Genomic DNA, 23,359 nt, shown 5'->3' with positions numbered 1-23,359 from the left:
AGAGGTTGTTAGCGGAGAAGGAGGGATGGAGAGAGAGAGGTCATGAGCAGATGAGCTCCCACATTGTTCAGCATGTTTCAAAAAATTGTTACATTTAGAGTTAGACAAACTTAGATTTTTTTGGCAGGGACATATTCAGGATGCTACCCTAAACAACATAACCTTCACTCCAAATCAAAACTCTAAACCTACAACCTGATTTTGGACGGAATTACCTGGAATGCTTCCTACACCCAAGGATTATTATTCCCAAACGGTACAGAAAATGCTCTGTCAAACAAACAGAAACCTGAAAACACCATCCAAGCTGGAACTGAGTGAGTAATGCTTAGTCTGAAGCTATTTTTTACTTTCAAAAGCCAAGAAGAAAAATACATTACCATGATATATTTTACTTTATAAGGACTGAATGCTAATGCTACAAAGCTTGCTAGGACAGAGAGATACAACTTCAATTATCACTGATGTGTGAAGCGAGAGGTTTTAAAGCCCTTGAGCCCAACAATGGCAGGAGAGCCCCAACCAAATGGAGAGGCCTTAGAAGCACCCTCCTGCTGTTCAGAGGTAATTAAAATACAGTAACCTTTGAATGTAAAGAATAATAAGACAAGAAAATAGTACAAAATTAACCTCTTTATGCAAAATCAAGAGACAATTTTTGCTGACTATTATAAAAATGGGAACATAAGCAACCTTATCTTCCACTCAGACCATCCCCTGGCATGGTGCAGTGCTATATTAACACAGTACACCTCTGTTAAGAGGGGGAGGGGGTGTTACCGATGGGTGGAAACTCAGGATACTAATATAAACCTCTATAAATCTGGAACAGTAATGGTACAGGGCAACCGCAAACAGTTTCAGATGGACTTTCACCTAATCTAAGAAATAGCTCAGCAGGAGAAGCTCTCCCTTGAGAAAGATACCCCCAACCCAAGAGGGTCAGACCAGACCTCTTCATAACATAACCCCACAGACGAGCAACCCTATGCAGAAAGAACCTCCCAGCACAGAGTACTATGCCCTCATTGAAATGAGGGAGACATTCACCGAGCTGGAGGTAAGGCAGGTGGAGCTAGAACAGCAGGTGATTACACCCCAGTCAGCACAGACCCAGACAACAGTCCAGCACAACAACACCCCCTTAACAAGACCTGGAGAGCTGGAGGTGGAGAGAGACATACTGTATCTGCACTCTGGACTGTAGTGAGACAACTTCAACAGGAGAAGAGCAGGAGCAGGAGAACAGAGCACTAGAGGAGAGGATCAGACTGCTGGAGGAGAGGGTAAGGGGAATGGCGTGTGACTGACAACCCATTAGCAAGGTGGTCACCCCCGCAGAGAAGCCAGTAGAACAGCCCACCTCAGCTCCTGACAAAAGTCTCGACACCACAGCAGAACAGTCCACCCCAGACCCTGACCACGTCAACAACCCAGCGAGACAGACAAATGAAGAACCCCAAGCTCAGGGGATCTCACCCCCTCTGAGCACCCCCTCCCCCCTGTCAGCCACCCTGATAGCCCTCCTGACCCCCCCCCCCCCCCCCCCCCCCCCCACACACACACACACCCACTGAGGACATACACAAGACACAGATTGTTCTCCTTATGGACTCAAACAAAAAATATATACAAGAGAAAAAAAAGGAGTGTCTAAACTCTGGTGTCCAAACACCCAGCGCGCCCTAGACCTTCTGTCTGAGGACCAACTAGGTTCACCCAGCATGCCTTAGACCTTCTGTCTGAGGACCAATTAGGTTCACCCAGCGTGCCCTAGACCTTCTGTCTGATGACCAACTAGGTTCACCCAGCGCGCCCTAGACCTTCTGTATGAGGACCAACTAGGTTCACCCAGCGCGCCCTAGACCTTCTGTATGAGGAGCAACTAGGTTCACCCAGCGCGCCCTAGACCTTCTGTCTGAGGACCAACTAGGTTCACCCAGCGCGCCCTAGACCTTCTGTCTGAGGACCAACTAGGGTCACCCAGCCACATATTAATACACACAGGCACAAACCACCTGAGAGCACAGCAGGAAAGGGTGGCCACAGTACTCAAGGGAGTGATTGAAAAAGCTTCTTCTACTTTGCCCATCCTGCTACCATACAGTGGGTAAACGCAAGTATTTCCCGTGACTGTGCCTCAAAATCAAATGTTTACCTGGCCCACCACTCCACCAGGGACTTGAACAGCCTTTATGACCAGGCCCACCTATACAAGGCAGCAGTCTCCACCTTCGCTCAGACCCTAAAGGACATTGCTCTCAAAAGCAGCCCCAAACTTCTGACCCACTGGGAATGTGATGAAAGAAATTAAAACTGAAATAAAACATTCTCTCTAATTTTATTATGACATTTCACATTCTTAAAATAAAGTGGTGATCCTAACTGACCTAAGACAGGGAATTTTTACTAGGATTAAATGTCAGAAATGGTGAAAAACTGAGTTTAAATATGTAAACTTCCAACTTCAGCTGTATATACATAATCACATTTGAAATGTCTTTATTCTTTTGGAACTTCTGTGAGTGTAATGTTTACTGTTAATTTCACGTTAGTTTATTATCTACTTCACTTGCTTTGGCAATGTAAACATATGTTTCCCATGCCAATAAAGCCCTTTGAATTGAATGGGGGGTTGTGAGTGAGTGAGTGAGTGAGTGAGTGAGTGAGTGAGTGAGAGAAGAGGAGGGTGGTGGTCACCACCTGTTGTGTCATAGTCCTCCCCTCCTCCTGTTCCACTGTGACAGCTGGCCTCCTGGTCGTCACACTCTGACGTCAGGGTGGGCATGGTCACAGATGCGGTTGTGGTGGCAGCGAACGTGGTTACAGCAAACATGGTTGCTACAGCCGTGGTCGGTGGGAGAGTTGTGGGCTCTGGAGGTAGAGAAAGGTAAAGAGAGAGAGAGTGAGTTGGTCCCCAACCAAGGAGGGCCTACAGCAGCACCTATATCTTCTGCATAGATTCTGTCAGACTTGGGCCATGACAGTAAATCTCAGGAAGACAAAAATAATGGTGTTCCAAAAAATTATATCTAGACACCGTTGCCCTACAGCACACAAAAAACTATATATACCTCGGCCTAAACATCAACGCCACAGGTAACTTCCACAAAGCTGTGAACGATCTGAGAGACAAGGCAAGAAGGGCCTTTTATGGTATCAAAAGGAACATAAAATTTGACATCCCAATTAGGATCTGGCTAAAATCAGTTATAGAACCAATTGCCCTTTATGGTTGTGAGGTCTGGGGTCCGCTCACCAACCAAGAATTCACAATATTGGACAAACACCAAATTGAGATTCTGTATGCAGAATTCTGCAAAAATATCCTCAGTGTACAATGTAAAACACAAAATAATGCATGCAGAGCAGAATTGGGCCGATACCTGCTAATGATCAAAATCCAGAAAAGAGACGTTAAATTCTTCAACCACCTAAAAGGAAGCGATTCCCAAACCTTCTATAACAAAGCCATCACCTACATAGAGATGAACCTGGAGAAGAGTCCTCTAAGCAAGCTGGTCCTGGGGCTCTGTTCACAAACACACCCCGCAGAGTCCCAGGACAGCAACACAATTAGACCCAACCAAATCATGAGAAAACAAAAATATAATTACTTGACAAACTGGAAATAATTTACAAAAAATAACAGAACAAACTAGAATGCTATTTGGCCCTAAACAGAGAGTATACAGTGGCAGAATACGTGACCAATGTGACGGACCCACAATTAAGGAAATATTTGACAATGTACAGAGGGAGCATAGTCTTGCTATTGAGAAAGTCCACCATAGGCAGACATGGCTCTCAAGAAAAGACAGGCTATGTGCACACTGCCCACAAAATGAAGTGGAAACTGAGCTGCACTTCCTAACCTCCTGCCAAATGTATGACCATATTAGAGACATATAGAATTTGAAAACAAATCAAATGTTGATAAACTAAAATGCCACGCGCAGCAAGATTTGTGACCTGTTGCCACAAGAATTGGGCAACGCGTGAATAACAAACACCATTATAAAAACAACCTATATTTATGTTTATTTATAAATAAATAATGGGACATTTGAAATGTCTTTATTCTTTTTGAACTTTGGTGAGGGTAATATTTACTGTTTATTTTTTATTGTTTAACTTTAGTTTTATCTATTTCACTTGCTTTGGCAATGTAAACACATGTTTCCCATGCCAATAAAGCTATGAAATTGAATTGAAATTGGGTGAGAGAGGATAAGAATCCTTCAGGGAAATGATACCTCTGCTGTAGCAAGCAGACCGTCTACAGGTCAACCTTCTGTGATTGGATTAGGGGATATGGGGTTTTAGATGGCAATGTGCCTGACATGGTGACACCAAGCAGGCTTCCAGGCCACATGGTCTGGGTGGAGATAGGAAATGATTCAGTAACATGAGACTATGGAGAGAGGCTGGTAGCTACTGGTAGCATGATCACTACAGATAAACCCTAGTCCGACGCAGGCAGAGAGTGGTGGAACAGAGGGTTTGAAATGAAGGTGAGAAGGTGATTTGGGAAATGAATTGGAATAGATTGCTCATAGTCAATTTTCCTATGCGCCCTTGTGAGTGTGTGTGTATGTGTGTGTGTGTCCACTCCCTAGTAAGTGTGTACATGCAGATGCTCTTTGATGTGGAGATTGTATTGATTTGGGACAGATAAAAGAAGTTGGAGCATGTAAGCAGCCAGCCACACTCTTCTTCTTCTCTAATTTTTTTACATTTATCAGACAATGTTATCCAGAGTGACATACCGGAGCAATTATGGTTAGGTGCCTTGCTCAAGGGCACGTCAACAGGTTTTTCACCTAGTCGGCTCGGGGATTTGAATGAGAAACCTTTTGGTTACTATCCCAATGCTCTTAACTACTACGCTACCTGCCACACATTCTACCACCTCTCCTCCCCCACCCTCCCACTACGACTGGTCTACCACCTCTCCCCAACTCCACCGCCTGATTCTTATCCAGATACCCCATACCAGACACAGATATCCCCAACCCTCAGTCACCCACCCACTATGACTGGTCCACCTCTCCCTAACTCCACCGCCTGATTCTTATCCAGATACCCCATACCAGACACAGATATCCCCAACCCTCAGTCACCCGCCCACTATGACTGGTCCACCTCTCCCTAACTCCACCGCCTGATTCTTATCCAGATACCCCATACCAGACACAGATATCCCCAACCCTCAGTCACCCGCCCACTATGACTGGTCCACCTCTCCCTAACTCCACCGCCTGATTCTTATCCAGATACCCCATACCAGACACAGATATCCCCAACCCTCAGTCACCCACCCACTATGACTGGTCCACCTCCCCTCTCTCACCCTCCCACTATGACTGGTCCACCTCCCCCCAACTCCACCGCCTGATTCTTATCCAGATACCCCATACCAGACACAGATATCCCCAACCCTCAGTCACCCACCCACTATGACTGGTCCACCTCCCCTCTCTCACCCTCCCACTATGACTGGTCCACCTCTCCCCAACTCCACCGCCTGATTCTTATCCAGATACCCCATACCAGACACAGATATCCCCAACCCTCAGTCACCCTCCCACTATGACTGGTCCACCTCCCCTCTCTCACCCTCCCACTATGACTGGTCCACCTCCCCTCCCTCATCCTCCCACTATGACTGGTCCACCTCCCCGCCCTCATCCTCCCACTATGACTGGTCCACCTCCACTCCCTCCCTCACCCGCCCACTATGACTGGTCCACCTCCCCTCTCTCACCCTCCCACTATGACCGGTCCACCTCCCCTCCCTCATCCTCCCACTATGACTGGTCCACCTCCACTACCTCCCTCATCCTCCCACTATGACTGGTCCACCTCCACTACCTCCCTCACCCGCCCATTATGACTGGTCCACCTCCCCTCTCTCACCCTCCCACTATGACTGGTCCACCTCCCCTCCCTCACCCTCCCACAATGACGGGTTCACCTCCTCTCCCTCCCTCTAAGACTGGTCCACCTCCTCTCCCTCACCCACCCTCCCACTACGACTGGTCCACCTCCCCTCCCTCACCCACCCTCCCACTACGACTGGTCCACCTCCCCTCTCACACCCACCCTCCCACTATGACTGGTCTACCTCCCCTCACTCATCCACCCTCCCACTATGACTGGTCTACCTCCCCTCACTCATCCACCCTCCCACTATGACTGGTCCACCTCCCCTCCCTCACCCTCCCACTATGACTGGTCTACCTCCCCTCACTCATCCACCCTCCCACTGTGACTGGTCCACCTCCCCTCCCTCACCCTCCCACTATGACTGGTCCACCTCCCCTCCCTCACCCTCCCACTATGACTGGTCCACCTCCCCTCCCTCACCCTCCCACTATGACTGGTCCACCTCCCCTCCCTCACCCTCCCACTATGACTGGTCCACCTCCCCTCCCTCACCCTATGACTGGTCCACCTCCCCTCCCTCACCCACCCTCCCCCTATGACTGGTCCATCTCCCCTCCCTCACCCACCCACTATGACTGGTCCACCTCCCCTCTCTCACCCTCCCACTATGACTGGTCCACCTCCCCTCCCTCACCCTCCCACTATGACTGGTCCACCTCCCCTCCCACTGTGACTGGTCCCTCCCCCCTCCCTCACCCTCCCACTATGACTGGTCCACCTCCCCTCCCTCACCCTCCCACTATGACTGGTCCACCTCCCCTCCCTCACCCTCCCACTATGACTGGGTCACCTCCCCTCCCTCACCCTCCCACTATGACTGGTCCACCTCCCCTCCCTCCCTCACCCACCCACTGTGACTGGTCCACCTTCCCTCCCTCACCCACCCACTGTGACTGGTCCACCTCCCCTCCCTCACCCTCCATACTATGACTGGTCCACCTTCCCTCCCTCACCCACCCACTGTGACTGGTCCACCTCCCCTCCCTCACCCTCCATACTATGACTGGTCCACCTCCCCTTCCTCACCCTCCCACTATGACTGGTCCACCTCCCCTCCCTCACCCTCCCACTGTGACTGGTCCATCCCCCCTCCCTCACCCTCCCACTATGACTGGTCCACCTCCCCTCCCTCACCCTCCCACTATGACTGGTCCACCTCCCCTCCCTCACCCTCCCACTATGACTGGTCCACCTCCCCTCCCTCACCCACCCACAATGACTGGTCCACTTCCCCTTCCTCACCCACCCACTGTGACTGGTCCATCCCCCCTCCCTCACCCTCCCACTATGACTGGTCCACTTCCCCTCCCTCACCCACCCACTATGACTGGTCCACCTCCCCTCCCTCCCTCCCTCACCCTCCCACTATGACTGGTCCACCTCCCCTCCCTCACCCACCCACAATGACTGGTCCACTTCCCCTTCCTCACCCACCCACTGTGACTGGTCCATCCCCCCTCCCTCACCCTCCCACTATGACTGGTCCACTTCCCCTCCCTCACCCACCCACTATGACTGGTCCACCTCCCCTCCCTCCCTCCCTCACCCACCCACTGTGACTGGTCCACCTCCCCTCCCTCCCTCAGCCACCCACTGTGACTGGTCCACCTCCCCTCCCTCCCTCACCCACCCACTGTGACTGGTCCACCTCCCCTCCCTCCCTCACCCACCCACTGTGACTGGTCCACCTCCTTTCCCTCACCCTCCCACTATGACTGGTCCACCTCCCCTCCCTCACCCACCCACTATGACTGGTCCACCTCCCCTCCCTCACCCTCCCACTGTGACTGGTCCATCCCCCCTCCCCCTCCAGCCCAGTCAGGGCAGCCTGCTCTGGCACGCGTCAGCCTTTCATGTCTTTTATGTCCTAACCCTCCCACATAACACATAGCACATAACACACTCATTACACTTCCCACACTGACTGACAGGCAGGGTACAGTATACGACTGTCATCAAGCATGCAGCAAAGGCTAAATGCCCAAGTCTTGCCACTAACGCAGGTCTCGGGTCTGTAGTTAGGAGTAGGTAAGTGAAACCTATCTGGGATTCCATTTGTGTGTGGTCACTATGGTTGATGTCTAAATCTAGACCCTGTCAGAGGGGTCTTTTAATACTGAAAATAACTGAATGCTGAAATAACCCTAGCCTGGTCCTAGATCTGTTTGTGCGTTTAGTCGACTCTGTGGCTGTCGTTGTTAAGTAAAACTGTTGCCATGACAATTAATGTGCATGCGTGTGTGTGCACATGTTTGTCTGTCTTTCTATTTGTCTGTGATCGTGTGTGTGTGTGCTGAGATGTTTGTGCTAACTCACCATGGATCTCACAGCCCAGCAGCTCCAGTCTGAGCCCCAGGCCATCGGGGGTGGCTCTCTCTGGGTAGACCCTGAGGAAGCGAGTCAGCAGAGGGCCCAGCGTACGCAGCTCTGGGGTGTCATGGTTCTGGTTCCCAATGAAGATCTGGAAGAGAGCCAGGAGAACAGAACAGCGATGAAGACCAAACCATTTCCAGACCGTACACACACTGGAGCTGACATTACTTTCTATCAAAACAAAACCTTTGGGAGGATGACATCTAGGATCTAGCAGGGTTATGAAACTAATATTACATCCTTAATATATTATTAATATATTATTATCCTTAATATAGTATTTTAAGTGAGAGAACATGTGAAAATAGTTAGCCCCTGCTGTGAGCAGGTAGCAGATGTCTGGGACACCAGGCCTGCTACCACCATGGTGTCATACCCTACACAGATAACCTTTAAAGAACAGATTAAATCTGTTCTGGGAACATTCTTGTAACATCTCGTGAATGTGTTTTGCACCCTAAAAGAAACATTGTAGAATCATCATCACAGCTGAACAGTTTTTGTGTTTTAGGAACATATCTCTTGTGATGTGGACAGTTTTTGTGTTTTAGGAACATATCTCTTGTGATGTCCCCACATTGTTCTCAACAGACTGTTCCTGCAACCAAATTAAACATTCTGTGAACCTTTAAAGAACAGATTAAATGTGTTCTAGGAACGTTCTTGAAACATCAAGTGAATGTTTTATATAAACATCACCACAACTGGACAGTTTTTGTGTTATGAGAACATTTGCCGTGACTTAACAAATGTTCTGGGAATCTTCACAGAACCAATTTTGGTTTGCTGGGTAGGTTCTTATGTTTCCAATCTAAGTGAAGCCTGAAGTGGCAGTTTGAAAAACACTTTGTCTGCCTCCCAAATGGCTCACCATTACCTATATAGTGCACTAATTGTGACCAGTGCCCCGGTCAAAAGTGGTGCACTTTATAGGGAATAGGGTGCCATTTGGGATGCAGCCTGGATGTATAGCTGAAGCCACAGAAATGGACTTACTGTTTGTTATCTTTGAAGACTGGAGGCTGGAAATTAGCTTTTTAAAAAGACAGGAAAAAGGACAGGGGATATCTAACGCCGCATCCCAGATTGCACCCTATTCCCTATGTAGTAAGTATATTACTTTTGACAAGGGCGTGTACTACATAGGGAATATGGTGCACTTTAGGACAGATAATTAAAGTCAGACTGTCTTATGAAGGGGACAGGGAGTACAGAGAGTACTGCTGGATGTTTTGAATAGCTAGGTGCTGGTGGTTTGCACACAAACACATTTCATCCTTGACTTTACCAATAGGATATGTTGCACTCTGTCAAAATATTTTTCTAAATTAGCGAGTTAATTATAGGATTTTGAGCTGTAATTCAAGATTTTTCATACAAAAGCAATTACAAGAATATTGAGATCTTGATTTTTCCCAAAGTAACGGTAAGCAGAATCAGGTAAATAGATAAAGCACACTTTCTTTAACCTCAATGTCAGCTTGTTTAGAGAGCGCATTGTTGTTTTTAGCTGTATATATTATGTATTGTGGATGTTTTCAATGTATTTTGAATGCTTTCAGACAATGTGTTTAATCGTCATGAAAGAAAATGTGTGCACTAAAATTACAAACAGTCATCTCTGACAGCCCTACTTTCTACTGATCTGTGGGTCTCTGTTGAAAAGAGAGGAGATGAATGCACAGGATACCTGTCATGCCTTGAGCTTTGTTTAGGTCGGGGTGTGACTAGGGTGGGCATTCTAGTTTCTTTATTTCTACGTTGGCTTGGTATGGTTCCCAATCAGAGGCAGCTGTTTATCGTTGTCTCTGATTGGGGATCATATTTAGGCAGCTTTTTCCCACCTGTTTGTTGTGGGATCTTGTTTGTGTATAGTTGCCTTGAGCACTGCGTACAGTAGCTTCACGTTCGTTACTTTCGTCTTCATTGTTTTTTTGCCGGATCACGTTAAATAAAGATGATGGAACCAACCCACGCTTTATTTTGGTCCGATTCTTACAACAACATTTGTGACAATACCAAACATGAATTCCCAGGTTGCTTCCCTTACCTTAGGCCTAGAGCTGTTGTCTTCCTTCACCATAGTAAAGTCAGAGCCATTGTTGCTGTAGCCCACCTTGAACTTCTTCATAAACACATTCTTGTCTCTGTAGAAGAAGAGGAATACTTCATTAATCCATTCTACAGGCCACTGAAGTTCATCTTCTGCCAAGATCCCAAGCTCTGCGAAAGACACAAACACACACTGGCTCGAACCCTCCGGTTGCTGACCCGCCTATCTAACCTCCATATTACCTACCTGTGGCGTCCTCCTTGGATGAGCAGGCCGCTGACCAGCTTGTCCTGGCCCAGGTCCATCTGCAGCCACTCGTTCCGGAAGGGATGTCTGGTCTGTTGCTGGGTCCAGCCCGACCTCCCTGTCAGCAACCTGGCATTCTCTGGTACCCAGCCGCGCTCTGCGTGCGATGACGCGCTGATCTGGGCGTCTGAGATTTGACCAGAGACCATCCCCAGCATGCCGGAGCAAGGGTAGTCTGTGAAATAGAGAGCGAGAGAGAGAGGGCAGGGTGAAGCTGCTGTGTCCTCTGGGGCTAGATAAGGTAATAGGATACCATTTCAGACACATCCTGAGTCTGAGTGAGACAGTATGTAACAGCTTTCCCTGTGGAGATCAACTCCCCCTAGTTCCCAGTCGTTCAGTGTTGAGGTCTATGTGAGTTCTTGTGTGATTTGTTTTTACCACTGCTCTTTGTGGGAACTCCCTCTATGTGTGTGTGTGTACATGGGTATACTGCATGAAATATAAGTGGACACAGAGACAGACTGTCTACTTCCTCCCTGTGTCATTCTAACCTCTTAATCACCTGGGCCTTGCACAGTAAAACAAACACACACACACACCACACACTAGCCCTGCAGTGAGAAAGAGTATAATACCATGATGTTCTCCTGCTGAGAGAAATAAGGGAGGATATGGATCTCTGGAATGAACCATGTGCTGTGCTTTGTAACATCGTAAATACTGTATGTACGATGACTCAACTTGCCTTTTTGCCTTTTTCCATTGCACTTTTACAATAACAACCAAGCATGACCGTCAACCGGCTTAGGAGGCAGTGATTCTTCTTCTTTACAACCAAGAACAGAATTCATTAGATTTCTTAGCGCACTTACTAGGGAACCCGGTAACAGTATATGGTATATATTAGAAGTTAGGGGAAGAGCCAAAATATGCTTATGCAATTGTGTGTGTGTGTGTGTGTGTGTGTGTGCGCATATGTGCATACACACACACACACACAGCTGCAAACATCTACAGCTTTGTGTGTGTACCTGATGTCTACAGCTGTGTGTGTGTACCTGATGTCTACAGCTGTGTGTGTGTACCTGATGTCTTGCAGCCGTACACCTCGAAGCGCATGCAGATGCCTATCTCCCAAGACATGGGTCTGATGCGGACGTAACGGGCTAGAGTCTGCTTCGGTAGGAACGACCTTTTTTCCTCTGTAGGATTGTGGTTCCCCTGGAAAATCTGGAGGAGAAGAAGAAAAAAACAAGAACAAGATGACTTTATTGTCCAACAGAAACATATATTCTGCTTTATTCCAGAATAATAGACAACATAGTCACTTTTGTTTTATAGAACTGTCTGAAACAGTTGTGTAAAATATGGCAAAAAAAAATGTCTGGCATTATTTGTCCAGAGTACAGGAACTCTTGCCTAAAGTATTGTGAAATGTGTGGTCTTGATGTTCAGACTGAACTCATTCTTTCTATTAGTTACAATGTATCACTATTTTGCAACCTCTCTGGGTTACACCCTTCTAGGGCATTTTTCCTGACCACTGTGCTCTCGCTTCTGCTTTGGTTGCTCTTTGAGTTCACGGCAGGTTACTTTAAAGCTCTTTGTGACAACTGCTGATATAAAAAGGCTTAACTTATATCTTATCAGTCAGTCTTACCATCTGCTTGGATCCCTCCTTTATTGTGACCCAGTCCTCTCCATTAGAGCTCACGTCCACTTTGTAGGAGTGGACAAAGTACTCCTTCTTTGTCTCCTTGGAGATTGCTCCCTGTGTTCCCACAGCTGAAACAAAACGGAGGAATCCCAGGTCCACCTGGCAACACAAATTAGGCAAGAACATCGTTAGCTAGAACCCTGTTAGCTCATGCATTATTAGGCCAATCAGATATAAAGAAATGAAAGGCCTGTACAGGGAATATAAGAAGAAAATTGCAAACATGCAATACAGGCCTACTAACTGTGTTAGAAAAGAGCTGACAGAAGCCACTTTGAGCTACATGTCCGGGACGCTATTGTTTGTCCCTAAAGTGACAGAGCCACTCATGGTCAGTTAAGATATGGGTTGTAAGTGTTGATCATGTTAAGACACTCTGAATGAATAAACAGAGAGGCTGGGCTTGCATTCTGAGGAGGGCGGGGCCGGCTAGTACAATTGTGGTGGACAGGATGAAACCAGTCGGAAGGCACACAATGCCCCTGACGGTGAGTACAGGAGCGTTGGCCCTTCCTCTGGGAGCAGGGGCAGATCCACAGGAAGTCAGCTCCACTGCCTGGGGATTTCAATTGTCTGTCTGGGGAATTCCTGAGCTGCTGGTCTCTCTATGGCTGCATCTCAAATGGCACCCTATTCCCTATAGTGCACAACTTTTGACCAGGGCCTATAAGGTAGTGGTCAATATATGGAATATGGGGCTCAACCCTGGTCTCTCAAGGGCACAGGGGCATGGAGGGCAGGGCTGCCTGCTGGCTACACTGCTGCTGTTGGCTTCATGTATTAAATATTGATGTGCTTTAAAGTAGCTGGAGCACAGCGTGGTTGGTTGCTATGTGATAATATTGTAGATGCGTTTGTTTCTGTGCATTTGTCTTGAGTCAGTGGCATGCTTTTTTGCTTTGTCAAATGAAAGCATTTTCTTTCAAGAGTATCCTCCAGAAGAACCGATAGTGTCCTCCAGAAGAACCGATAGTGTCCTCCAGAAGAACCGATAGTGTCCTCCAGAAGAACCGATAGTGTCCTCCAGAAGAACCGATAGAGTGTCCTCCAGAAGAACCGATAGAGTGTCCTCCAGAAGAACCGATAGAGTGTCCTCCAGAAGAACTGATAGTGTCCTCCAGAAGAACCGATAGAGTATCCTCCAGAAGAACCGATAGTGTCCTCCAGAAGAACCGATAGAGTGTCCTCCAGAAGAACCGATAGAGTGTCCTCCAGAAGAACCGATAGTGTCCTCCAGAAGAACCGATAGTGTCCTCCAGAAGAACCGATAGTGTCCTCCAGAAGAACCGATAGAGTGTCTTTGAGGTAATATTGATTTATAGACAAAAAACAGTGCAACTCCATGCCTTCTTCTTTTAGGGGGTTTGAATTATGAGGTGTTTTCTAGGTACATCATTTTCCATTTTGTTATGATGAAGTATGCTACAGTAAGTGTCCCACTCCGCAGCAGGGTGCAGCTAGCCAGAGGCTAAGTCCCCAATGGCACCCTATTCCCTATAGTGCACTACGTTTGACTAGGGCTCTGGTCAAAAGTACAAAAGGAGTTCACTATGTAGGAAATACAGTCCCATTTGGAACACAGAGTAATGCTCCATTCTTCTTACTTCAGCTGAATATAATGAGTTACCTAATTCATGCATGCGTGCCTTCGCTACATAAAATTATATTATTCATGTGTCGACAGTTTATATATTATTGATACTATTTCCAGGATACAATTCTTCACCATGTTGTCATTTTAATGTGGCCTGGATGGTGGAGGACAGGAATTGGTGCTTCGACTCCTTTGTTATGAATCTTTGACCATATAGGTATTATGCTGATTCATTGCCTCATCTTGGCTTTTAACCAGTTTCCCCCGGATGCCACAGGTATGAATGAAACTACCAACCCATCACTGTGTGTAATTAATCCCCAACATGGCCGTTATTGTTGTACATAAGAGTTGAATTGTAGTGAGATTGACATGTAATTGAACCCTGTGAAGTATCCTCATGCAGGAAAGGTTTCCTTCCTCACCGAAGACAAAGCATTTATAGAGGTATACTGCTTGAGGAGAAACGTTTGTCATGGGTCTGTGATGTAGGGAACCAGGAAAGGGCTGTACATCTGGAGAACACATTTGGACCTGGCTGTGCTGTGAGTGAACATGTTGTTCCAGGACAGAGAGGAAAAGTGAAAACAACCAGTCCTCAGAGACTGTTGGAGGAGCTCCCATCATCCTAAGAGGAAGTGAAGAATGCAATACTTAGTTAGGTCGCATATGATCCAGTGTCGATGTGCACATATCAGAATCAGACACTAAAATGTATTATACTTAGGCAGGGCGTGAGTTTTATTTTGGAATTTTGGATGTCATGGTAGAAGAATGGAAGCATTCTGTGCTATGCAGTCTTTAACATAATTGCATTGTTAGTGCAAAACTGAACAGAAGAGATGTGTAATAAGCTCTTTACAATGCATTCAAAGCTGGTCCATGTAGAATATGTTAACATGGCCAAAACCGACAGCTCACATCTCAACTGACCTGACCATGATTGACCCTGTCACTTTAGAGAATCTTGTTTAGTGGTAGGCCCAATAAGCTCACCGAACGGAACCACCGCCTGTTCTTGGATGCAACACTCACTACTGAGTTCCAAACTGCCTCTGGAAGCAATCTGGAGCAGTATTTATCCTCGCTGACTATCCTCCATGTGGTCGGAACCCCTTTTCCTGTCCTGATCTTAAGCAGTCTAAACCCAATATTATAGCACATCACTTTCTTGAGAAAACCCGGAGAGGTCTGAAAAAGTGGGTCACAGCAGTCAGTCACAGTGGCCTAGTGCTGATTACAAGCTCTTCCTCTCCTCGCCATAAAAACACCAATATCCTGTTTTGAAGGATGTGCCAATGTTTTTGTTGAATCTCATTTAGTGAAGGTCCGGCTGATGAATGCAGCTGTGTCTGCCTCTTATTGTTTTCTCCATTAAAGGCCTGAGCGGAGGGTTTAATTTTCAACCGCAGAGTGTTAGCACTGCCAAGTGTGGAGTAATTAGGAATACGGGAGAGTAATTAGCATCAGTCTTTTCATAGAGGAAGTCTGGCCAATATGCTTGGCTGGCCACTGTGGAGCTCATGTCAGATAGAATAGGAGGCGCTGGACAGAGTGTTCGGTTGCTGGACAGAACGTTCGATTCAGAGCCATCTATTGCGATAAAGGGCTCTGGTTCGTTTGCGAGATCAAGCTGAGACTGAGACTGAAGCTGAGAAACAAGGTATTTCCTGCCAGGACAGTCCAGGACATTGTCCAAAACCCCTCTAGTTTGTACTCAAGCTGCTTGTCTGTCCACCTTTTGGCAAACATTCTCAGCATTTTTCAATTTGTACAGATTTGTTGATGGGCACTTTGTATACAATGCTGTGCATGATTATGATTCTCAAAGAGATAACAAGTATGTGTATCAAATGTCCAAGTGGCTCAAAGAGTCTAACAGCGGAGCTTGTGTGCTATAAGTAGGTTGCCATTCATTTATAGAAGGCGGAGGGGAATATATAGAAACTCTAGGGATTTTACCAGGATAGGCTACAGTAAGGAACACAACAGCCCAGTTCCCAGGGGTACTCGGTCATTCACACAGTCCACACAAATCCACGATAGGCTATTTCTTCCTCTCCTAGAAAAGAAAGAGGGAGTGCCTTCAGACTACGCTATATATACACCCCTTCAGATTTGTGGATTCGGTTGTTTCAGCCCCACCCGTTGCTGACAGGTGTATGAAATTTGAGCACACCGCCATGCAATCTCCATAGACAAACATTGATAGTAGAATGACCTTACTGAAGAGCTCAGTGACTTTCAACGTGGCACCGTCATAGAATGCCACCTTTCCAACAAGACAATTCGTCAAATTTCTGCCCTGTTAGAGCTGCCCCGGTCAACTTTAAGTGCTGTTATTGTGAAGTGGAAACGTCTAGGAGCACGGCTCAGCTGAATAGGCTCAGCTGAAAAGTGGTAGGCCCAATAAGCTCACCGAACGGGACCACCGCCTGTTCTTGGATGCAACACTCACTACTGAGTTCCAAACTGCCTCTGGAAGCAATGTCAGCACAGGAACTGTTCATCAGGAGCTGCATGAAATGGGTTTCCAATGTCAAGTGTCGGCTAGAGTGGTATAAAGCTCGCTGCCATTGGAATCTGGAGCAGTGAAAACGTGTTCTCTGGAGTGATGAATCATGCTTCATCATCTGGCAGTCCAATGGACAAATCTGGGTTTTTGGTGGGTCAGGAGAACGCTACCTGCCCGAATGCATAGTGCCAACTGTAAAGTTGGGTGGAGGCAGAATAATGGTCTGGGGCTGTTTTTCATGGTTCGGACTAGGCCCCTTAGTTCCAGTGAAGGGAAGTCTTAACACTACAGCATACAACGACATTCTAGATGATTCTGTGCTTCCATCTTTGTGGCAACAGTTTGGGGCCATTTCCTGTTTCAGCATGACAATGCCCCAGTGCACAAAGCAAGGTCCATAAAGAAATGGTTTGTCGAGATCAGTGTGGAAGAACTTGACTGGCCTGCACAGAGCCCTGACCTCAACCCCATCGAACACCTTTGGGATGAATTGGACGCTGACTGTGAGCCAGGCCTAATCTTGTCCTGAGTGGAAGCAAGTTCCCGCAGCAAATTTCCAACATCTAGTGGAACGCCTTCCCAGTAGAGTGGAGGCTGTTATAGCAGCAAATGAGGGACCAACTCCATATTAATGGCCATTATTTTGGTATAAGATGTTCGATGAGCAGGCGTTATAATCCCTGCATTATTCCTGGAATTCTGTTCTGTTTCGTGAAACTAGTGAAATCTTGATTGACATGTTCCTGTTCAGTTCATAGTGTTTGGTGTGTGTGTGTCGTGTTACATAACGGCCTCATATAACAATCTGCATTTACCACAAGAGGCCTCCCCCTGAGGTTGTTGCTGATACAAAACTAGATTATAGAAGCCATGTCCCTGTTGGACAGTTTGTTTACAGCGTGCATAGGTAGGAGCTTAATCAACCCAAACACCAACTAGTCCAGTCAGTCTGGCTTCTCAATCATAATCGGTGTTGTTTGTGACTTGGTGTTGTTTCTTTTTTGGCCTTTGTAGGTCTGGCGTCATTCACAAACACCCTCATGACCTGTGCTACTACAATCTCTCTCTCTCTCTCATACACACACGCACACACACAATCAAATTTGCGCAGACACACACACACACACACTAGTGTATACACACACGCACACAATCATACTCACACATGCACACCTACAATCACGTACAGTACACACACACTCACTTCACATGACAGTAGCTGAACAGGGAGCTGTAAAGGACTAAACACACTGTCCCAAAGAGTATGAATACCCAACTCTTGCTCAATCCAGTGCTTACTATGCAGCCATAATGTTTTATAGACACCAATAGGATAAGTAATGTCAGTGACAGACACACAGAACCCTATTCCTCTATGTAGGGAACAGTGCCCATAGGGGTAAAAAGGGAATGGGGTGCCGTTTGGGACTCAGACACCACACATGTAACCCAGCTTCCCCAGGGCTGTCTCTCTATCATACCTGTATCCACTCTCTAGCAGAGTCTTCTGAGGGGGTCCATCCGTTCTCTTTGTAGTTGAGTCTGGAGCGTTCTGGGGACCAGTTGGGGTTGTACTGAGAGGAGGCAGTGATCTGATCTGAGGTGATCTCTCCTGACTCCATCCCCAGGCCCTCCAGACAGGTAAATTCTGTCAGGGGAGAAACACAACATGAGTTACACTTTATTTGGACATTCCCCTAGAGATGATCAACATAATACCGATTCAATTTTCAACAAATGATTAACTGCAACAACTCTGTTGTTACACAACAACTTGCTGGGGTTATAGTTAGAGTTAGGTTTAGTGTTAGGGTTAGGGTGATTGTTTGTCTAAAGCAGTGTTACATTTTTTTCAGCAGGGACACCATTTTTTCAGGCAGAATTTCAGGGGACCCCATTTTTTCCCCAAATAATTTCTCGTAACCTCAAATCTACATCAACAAATAACCTTCAATTCATTGCATTTTCATCTCTTATTAAAATGAAAGAAACCAATAAATACATGTACTCAATAAAATAGTATTTGTCTAATTATCTTTCTCAAAAACATTTGTATATTGTCCCATACAATAATCTGTACTCTTAATTTTTTGTTACGCATTTTGAATACCTGTCACGCCCTGGCCATAGAGAGGTTTTTATTCTCTATTTTGGTTAGGCCAGGGTGTGACTAGGGTGGACATTCTAGTTTCTTTATTTCTATGTTGGTGTGGTTCCCAATCAGAGGCAGCTGTCTATCGTTGTCTCTGATTGGGGATCGTATATAAATTGTCCTTTTTCATTTGGGTTTTGTGGGTAGTTGTTTTCTGTTTAGTGTCTGCACCTGACAGGACTGTTTCGGTTTTTCCCTCGTTGTTATTTTGTTCAAGTGTCTTGAGTATTAAATTTATCATGAACACTTACCAAGCTGCGTTTTGGTCCACTCCTTCATACGACGATCGTTACAGAACTACCCACCAAAAAAGGACCAAGCAGCGTGTTCAAGAGGAGCAGGGATCCTGGGCCAGGGAGAAAAGAGAGTGGAGGACATCCTGGACCTGGGAGGAGGTTATGGCAGGGGACAAGACCCTGTCATGGAAACAGGTGGAAACAGTGACGATATGAGGGGACACGGCTTGCACGGAAACCCGAGAGGCAGCTCCAAAAATATTTTTTGGGGGGGCACACAAGGAGAGTGGCAGAGTCAGGGTTCAGACCTGAGCCAACTCCTCGTGCTTACCGTGGGGAGCGTAAGACTGGTCAGGCACTGTGTTATGCAGTGATGCGCATGGTATCTCCAGTGCGCATTCATAGCCCGGTGCGCTCTATTCCAGCTCCCCGCATTGGCCGGGCTAGAATGGGCATCCAGCCAGGACGGATGGTGCCAGCTCAGCGCTCCTGGTCTCCAGTATACTTCCTTGGACCAGGATATCCTGTGCCGGCTCTGCGCACTGTGTCTATGGTGCGTCTGCACAGCCCAGTGTGGCCTGTGCCAGCGCCCCGCATTTGCAGGGCGAAGATAAACATCCAGCCAGGACGGGTTGTGCCAGCTCTATGCTCCAAACCTCCTGTGCGCCTCAACAGTCCAGTACGTCCTGTGCCTCCTCCGTGTACTCACCCTGAGGTGCGTGTCATCAGCCCGGTGCCACCTGTACCGGTCCCACGCATCAGGCCTCCAGTGCGCCTCCACAGTCCAGTACGTCCTGTGCCTCCTGCCCGCACTCGCCCTGAGGTGCATGTCTTCAGCCCGGTGCCACCTGTACCGGTCCCACGCATCAGGCCTCCAGTGCGCCTCCACAGGCCAGAGCTTCCGGCGACAGTTCCCAGTCCAGAGCTTCCGGTGACGTTTCACAGTCCGGAACCTCCACCGACGGGCCACAGTCCCGGAACCTTAAGCGACGGTCCACAGTCCGGAGACGGTCCCCATTCCAGAGCCGGTCCCCAGTCCAGGGCCTGCAGAGCCCATCCCCAGTCTGGGGCCTGCAGCAATGGTCCCCAGTCCTGGGCCTGCAGCGACGGTCCCCAGTCCGGAGCCTCCGGCTACGGTCCCCGGTCCGGAACCTCCGCCGATGATCGGTGGTCTGGTTCCTCCGGCGATTATCTACATCCCGCACTAGAGCCGCCATGAAGGGATGCCCACCCGGACCCTCCCCTTTAGAGTCAGGTTTTGCGACCGGAGTCCGCACCTTTGGGGGGTAGGGGGGTACTGTCACGCCCTGGCCATAGAGAGGTTTTTATTATCTATTTTGGTTAGGCCAGGGTGTGACTAGGGTGGACATTCTAGTTTCTTTATTTCTATGTTGGTGTGGTTCCCAATCAGAGGCAGCTGTCTATCGTTGTCTCTGATTGGGGATCATATATAAGTTGTCATTTTTTGTTTGGGTTTTGTGGGTAGTTTTCTGTTTAGTGTCTGCACCTGACAGGACTGTTTCGGTTTTCCCTTTTTGTTATTTTGTTCGAGTGTTTTGAGTATTACATTTGTCATGAACACTTACCACGCTGCGCTTTGGTCCACTCCTTCATACGACAATCGTTACAATACCACTGGTCTAAAGAGACTCTCTGTATTAGTGTGACTCATAGGGGTCTCAATCACAAAGACAATTCATGTGTAATGTGATATTAACTGTGTTTTACTGGAAACTAAAAGTTACTTGCTCAAAATCGAAATACAAATACAACAGGTAGACCTTACAGTGAAATGCTCAGAAGAAAAGCAGAGCATTGTGTATCTCAACTGGACATGTTAAAAGATGACCCATTCAGAACATTTTGTAAGAAGCTAGAGCGTACCAAATTCCTCTGATTAGTCGTGGTTGTAAATTCCTCACTCTCAACACCCCCGGAGTAGTACGTCGAATGCCTGTCTTTGTTGGTGTCTGTTTGGTGACCCTTTCTCCAGACACAGGTTCAGGTTAGGTTCACTGCCCTGATGCATGCACCCTTAACCCCAATTCAATCTCCTTAATGCTGAGTGCCAAGCAGAGGGGGACTGGGTCCCATTTCTATTTACTCTTTACCGCTGTAAAATACCAGTGGTTGGTGTTCATGTTCATGTTGGATGACCAAAACTCATCAGGAGGTTGTACAAAAACATCACAAACAGACTCCACATTGAAATTCCCCCAGACTACAGTGATTTAGGGCCTTGCGACCTGTCCCTCTGACCCTGGTTGAAGGAATGTGTGTATGTGCGAGTGTTTGTTTGTTTGTGTTTGTGTGTGCACACTCACACGGCTCCCATCAGATTGTAAATCTGTCCACATAGCCTTTCTCTGGATGGTTAAGAGCAGTGCTGGTGTTAGAAAAATCTCTAATTATCCCAGATGGCTGTAGAAACGCACACACACACATAAATACACACACACACCCTCTGTGGCTGGCTAGCTGTGTGTTTTCACAGTGGACCCACACAGAGCAGAGTGATGACTGGTCTTGTCACCAGGCCTCCAGCTAAGCGTGACAGATTGAAATGAAGGCTCCATGGTGAACCCAATCACATTGCCTTTTCCACAGCATTAGCTCCCTATCAGTCTGTTTGGTAGTAGAAATGTGTGTGCCTAAATGTTATTAAAACTGTTTTGGGAAAACTTCAGATACTTTTTTCCATTTCGTGGGAGGAAGGTTGGTGGAATGTAAAATTCTCAGAAATCAGTACTATACTATTTCCCCGATGGCGTTATCTTATCTATAACAGTCGGAAACACCCCATACTGTGACTTTGATCGCATGAACTGTTGAAATAGTCTCTGATAAGGTCTTTCATTTGGATTGCAATGATATGTGGACATTTTGATGTTCTGTCAATGCCTGCTGAGCAAATGGAAGTGAAGGAAACGCATGAATAGAAATTAGAGAATTAGCAGAGCACTGAAGAGAGATGGAAGAAAGAACAGAGACTGTTTTGGATTCTCTGCGATGGGAGTAAGTCCATACTGCCTCTGTGTGTATGAGAGGCATCTAAACAGACCTTATGTCAGTCACACACACATCAGTGTGTGCTCAGAGTGCGCCCTGGGTGTTTGTAAATTCAGAGCGTTGTCAGATTGCCCATTAGTAAAATTCAGAGTGTTTCACTCTCGGAGCATTCAGAGCGCACACTGGACGCTCTGGCCAAGGGGTAGAGTTGATCCTAGCGTTCTAACCTCACAACGGCAGTCAAGCAACCAAGCTAACCGGCTAAAGTTAGCTAGCTAATTCCAGACCATTTTACTCGCCCTAGCAGAGCTGGTTAGGCTGTTTTCCTGTTACCTAGTTGGTGACTGTAACTGTGCTGCTGGCAACAATTGAATTATGATTTTTTGCGAACATTTACTGACATATTCAATGCGTGTTGAGCGTTCATAAATTTGTCAGTTATTCTGTGCTCTGGCACGCTGAGACGAGAGCGCTCTGAAATCGGAGTAGATGGCCAGAGAGAATTTACGAACGCCCTGGGCTAGAACGACCCTGGGCCGTAAGGCAGTAGGTCATACTAACCCTCTGGTCCCTGTCGTAGGCTCCTCTCTCTGACAGTGTAGTTGGCTGAGAAGCCCTCTCTGGCGATGGCGTTGTCTGTGTTGATGGTCATAGAAAGGATCCCTGTGTAGGAGATGACTCGGCCAGGACTGCTGTTACCACAGTACCGCCCAATGTGGGGTCCCACTGGGATAGGGAGAAGGAGAGAAGGGGGTGAAAGAGAGAGAGAGAAAGGGGAGAGAGAGGGGAGAGGGGAGAGAAAGAAAGAAAGAAAGAGAGAAATGAAGAGAGAGAGAGAGAGGGGAGAGAGAGAGAGGGGAGAGAGAAAGAAAGAGAGAGAGAAATTAAGAGAGAGAGAGAGGGGGGGAGAGAGAGGGGAGAGAGAGAGAAAGAGAGAGAAATTAAGAGAGAGAGAGAGGGGAGAGAGAGGGGGGGAGAGCGAGAGGGGAGAGAGAAAGAAAGAGAAAGAGAGAAATTAAGAGAGAGAGAGAGGGGAGACAGAGAGAGGGGAGAGAGAGGGGGGGAGAAAGAAAGAGAAAGAGAGAAATGAAGAGAGAGAGAGAGAGGGTGGGAGAGAGAAAGAAAGAGAAAGAGAGAAATTAAGAGAGAGAGCAATGTAAATCCATCACAGCTACAACATCACAATTACTTCCTTCAATATCCCATGTTGCGATTGATTCAGTTTTTCTACAATTAAGCAATAAGGCACGAGGGGGTATGGTATATGGCCAATATACTATGGCTAAGGGCTGCTCTTATGGATACAGCCCTTATCCGTGGTATATTAGTCATATACCACAAACCCGCAAGGTGCCTTATTGCTAGTGTCTTATAACGTAATTAGAGCAGTAAAAATAAATATTTTCTCATATTTGTGGTATACGGTCTGATATAGAAGAAAAAGAAACGCACACCTATTTGGGCGAGGTGCTGGCTAGCGGAGTAGAAAACTTGAAAATACGGTCTGATATA

At 47.2% G+C, this 23,359-nt stretch overlaps 1 protein-coding gene across 2 annotated transcripts in view; it reads right to left on the bottom strand.

The window, feature by feature from the left end:
• The window catches only part of LOC110508191 (neuropilin-1a), a 78,233-nt gene that overhangs the window by 18,123 nt on the left and 36,751 nt on the right, over positions 1–23,359 (bottom strand). For both annotated transcript variants that reach the window (XM_090224841.1, XM_036965890.2), the window contains exons 5-12: positions 22,409–22,573; positions 17,932–18,098; positions 12,285–12,440; positions 11,710–11,854; positions 10,622–10,856; positions 10,373–10,469; positions 8,266–8,410; positions 2,704–2,874 (exon numbers count right to left, since the gene is read on the bottom strand). In XM_090224841.1, the coding sequence (XP_090080967.1) occupies positions 2,704–2,874; positions 8,266–8,410; positions 10,373–10,469; positions 10,622–10,856; positions 11,710–11,854; positions 12,285–12,440; positions 17,932–18,098; positions 22,409–22,573 (1,281 nt within the window). The remainder of the gene's footprint in view (positions 1–2,703; positions 2,875–8,265; positions 8,411–10,372; positions 10,470–10,621; positions 10,857–11,709; positions 11,855–12,284; positions 12,441–17,931; positions 18,099–22,408; positions 22,574–23,359) is intronic.

This window comes from Oncorhynchus mykiss, chromosome 28, assembly GCF_057628025.1.
Source record: "Oncorhynchus mykiss isolate SJ-2025 chromosome 28, ASM5762802v1, whole genome shotgun sequence".
Classification (NCBI taxonomy): Eukaryota; Metazoa; Chordata; class Actinopteri; order Salmoniformes; family Salmonidae; genus Oncorhynchus; species Oncorhynchus mykiss.
This window is presented reverse-complemented; position numbering and strand designations above follow the sequence as displayed.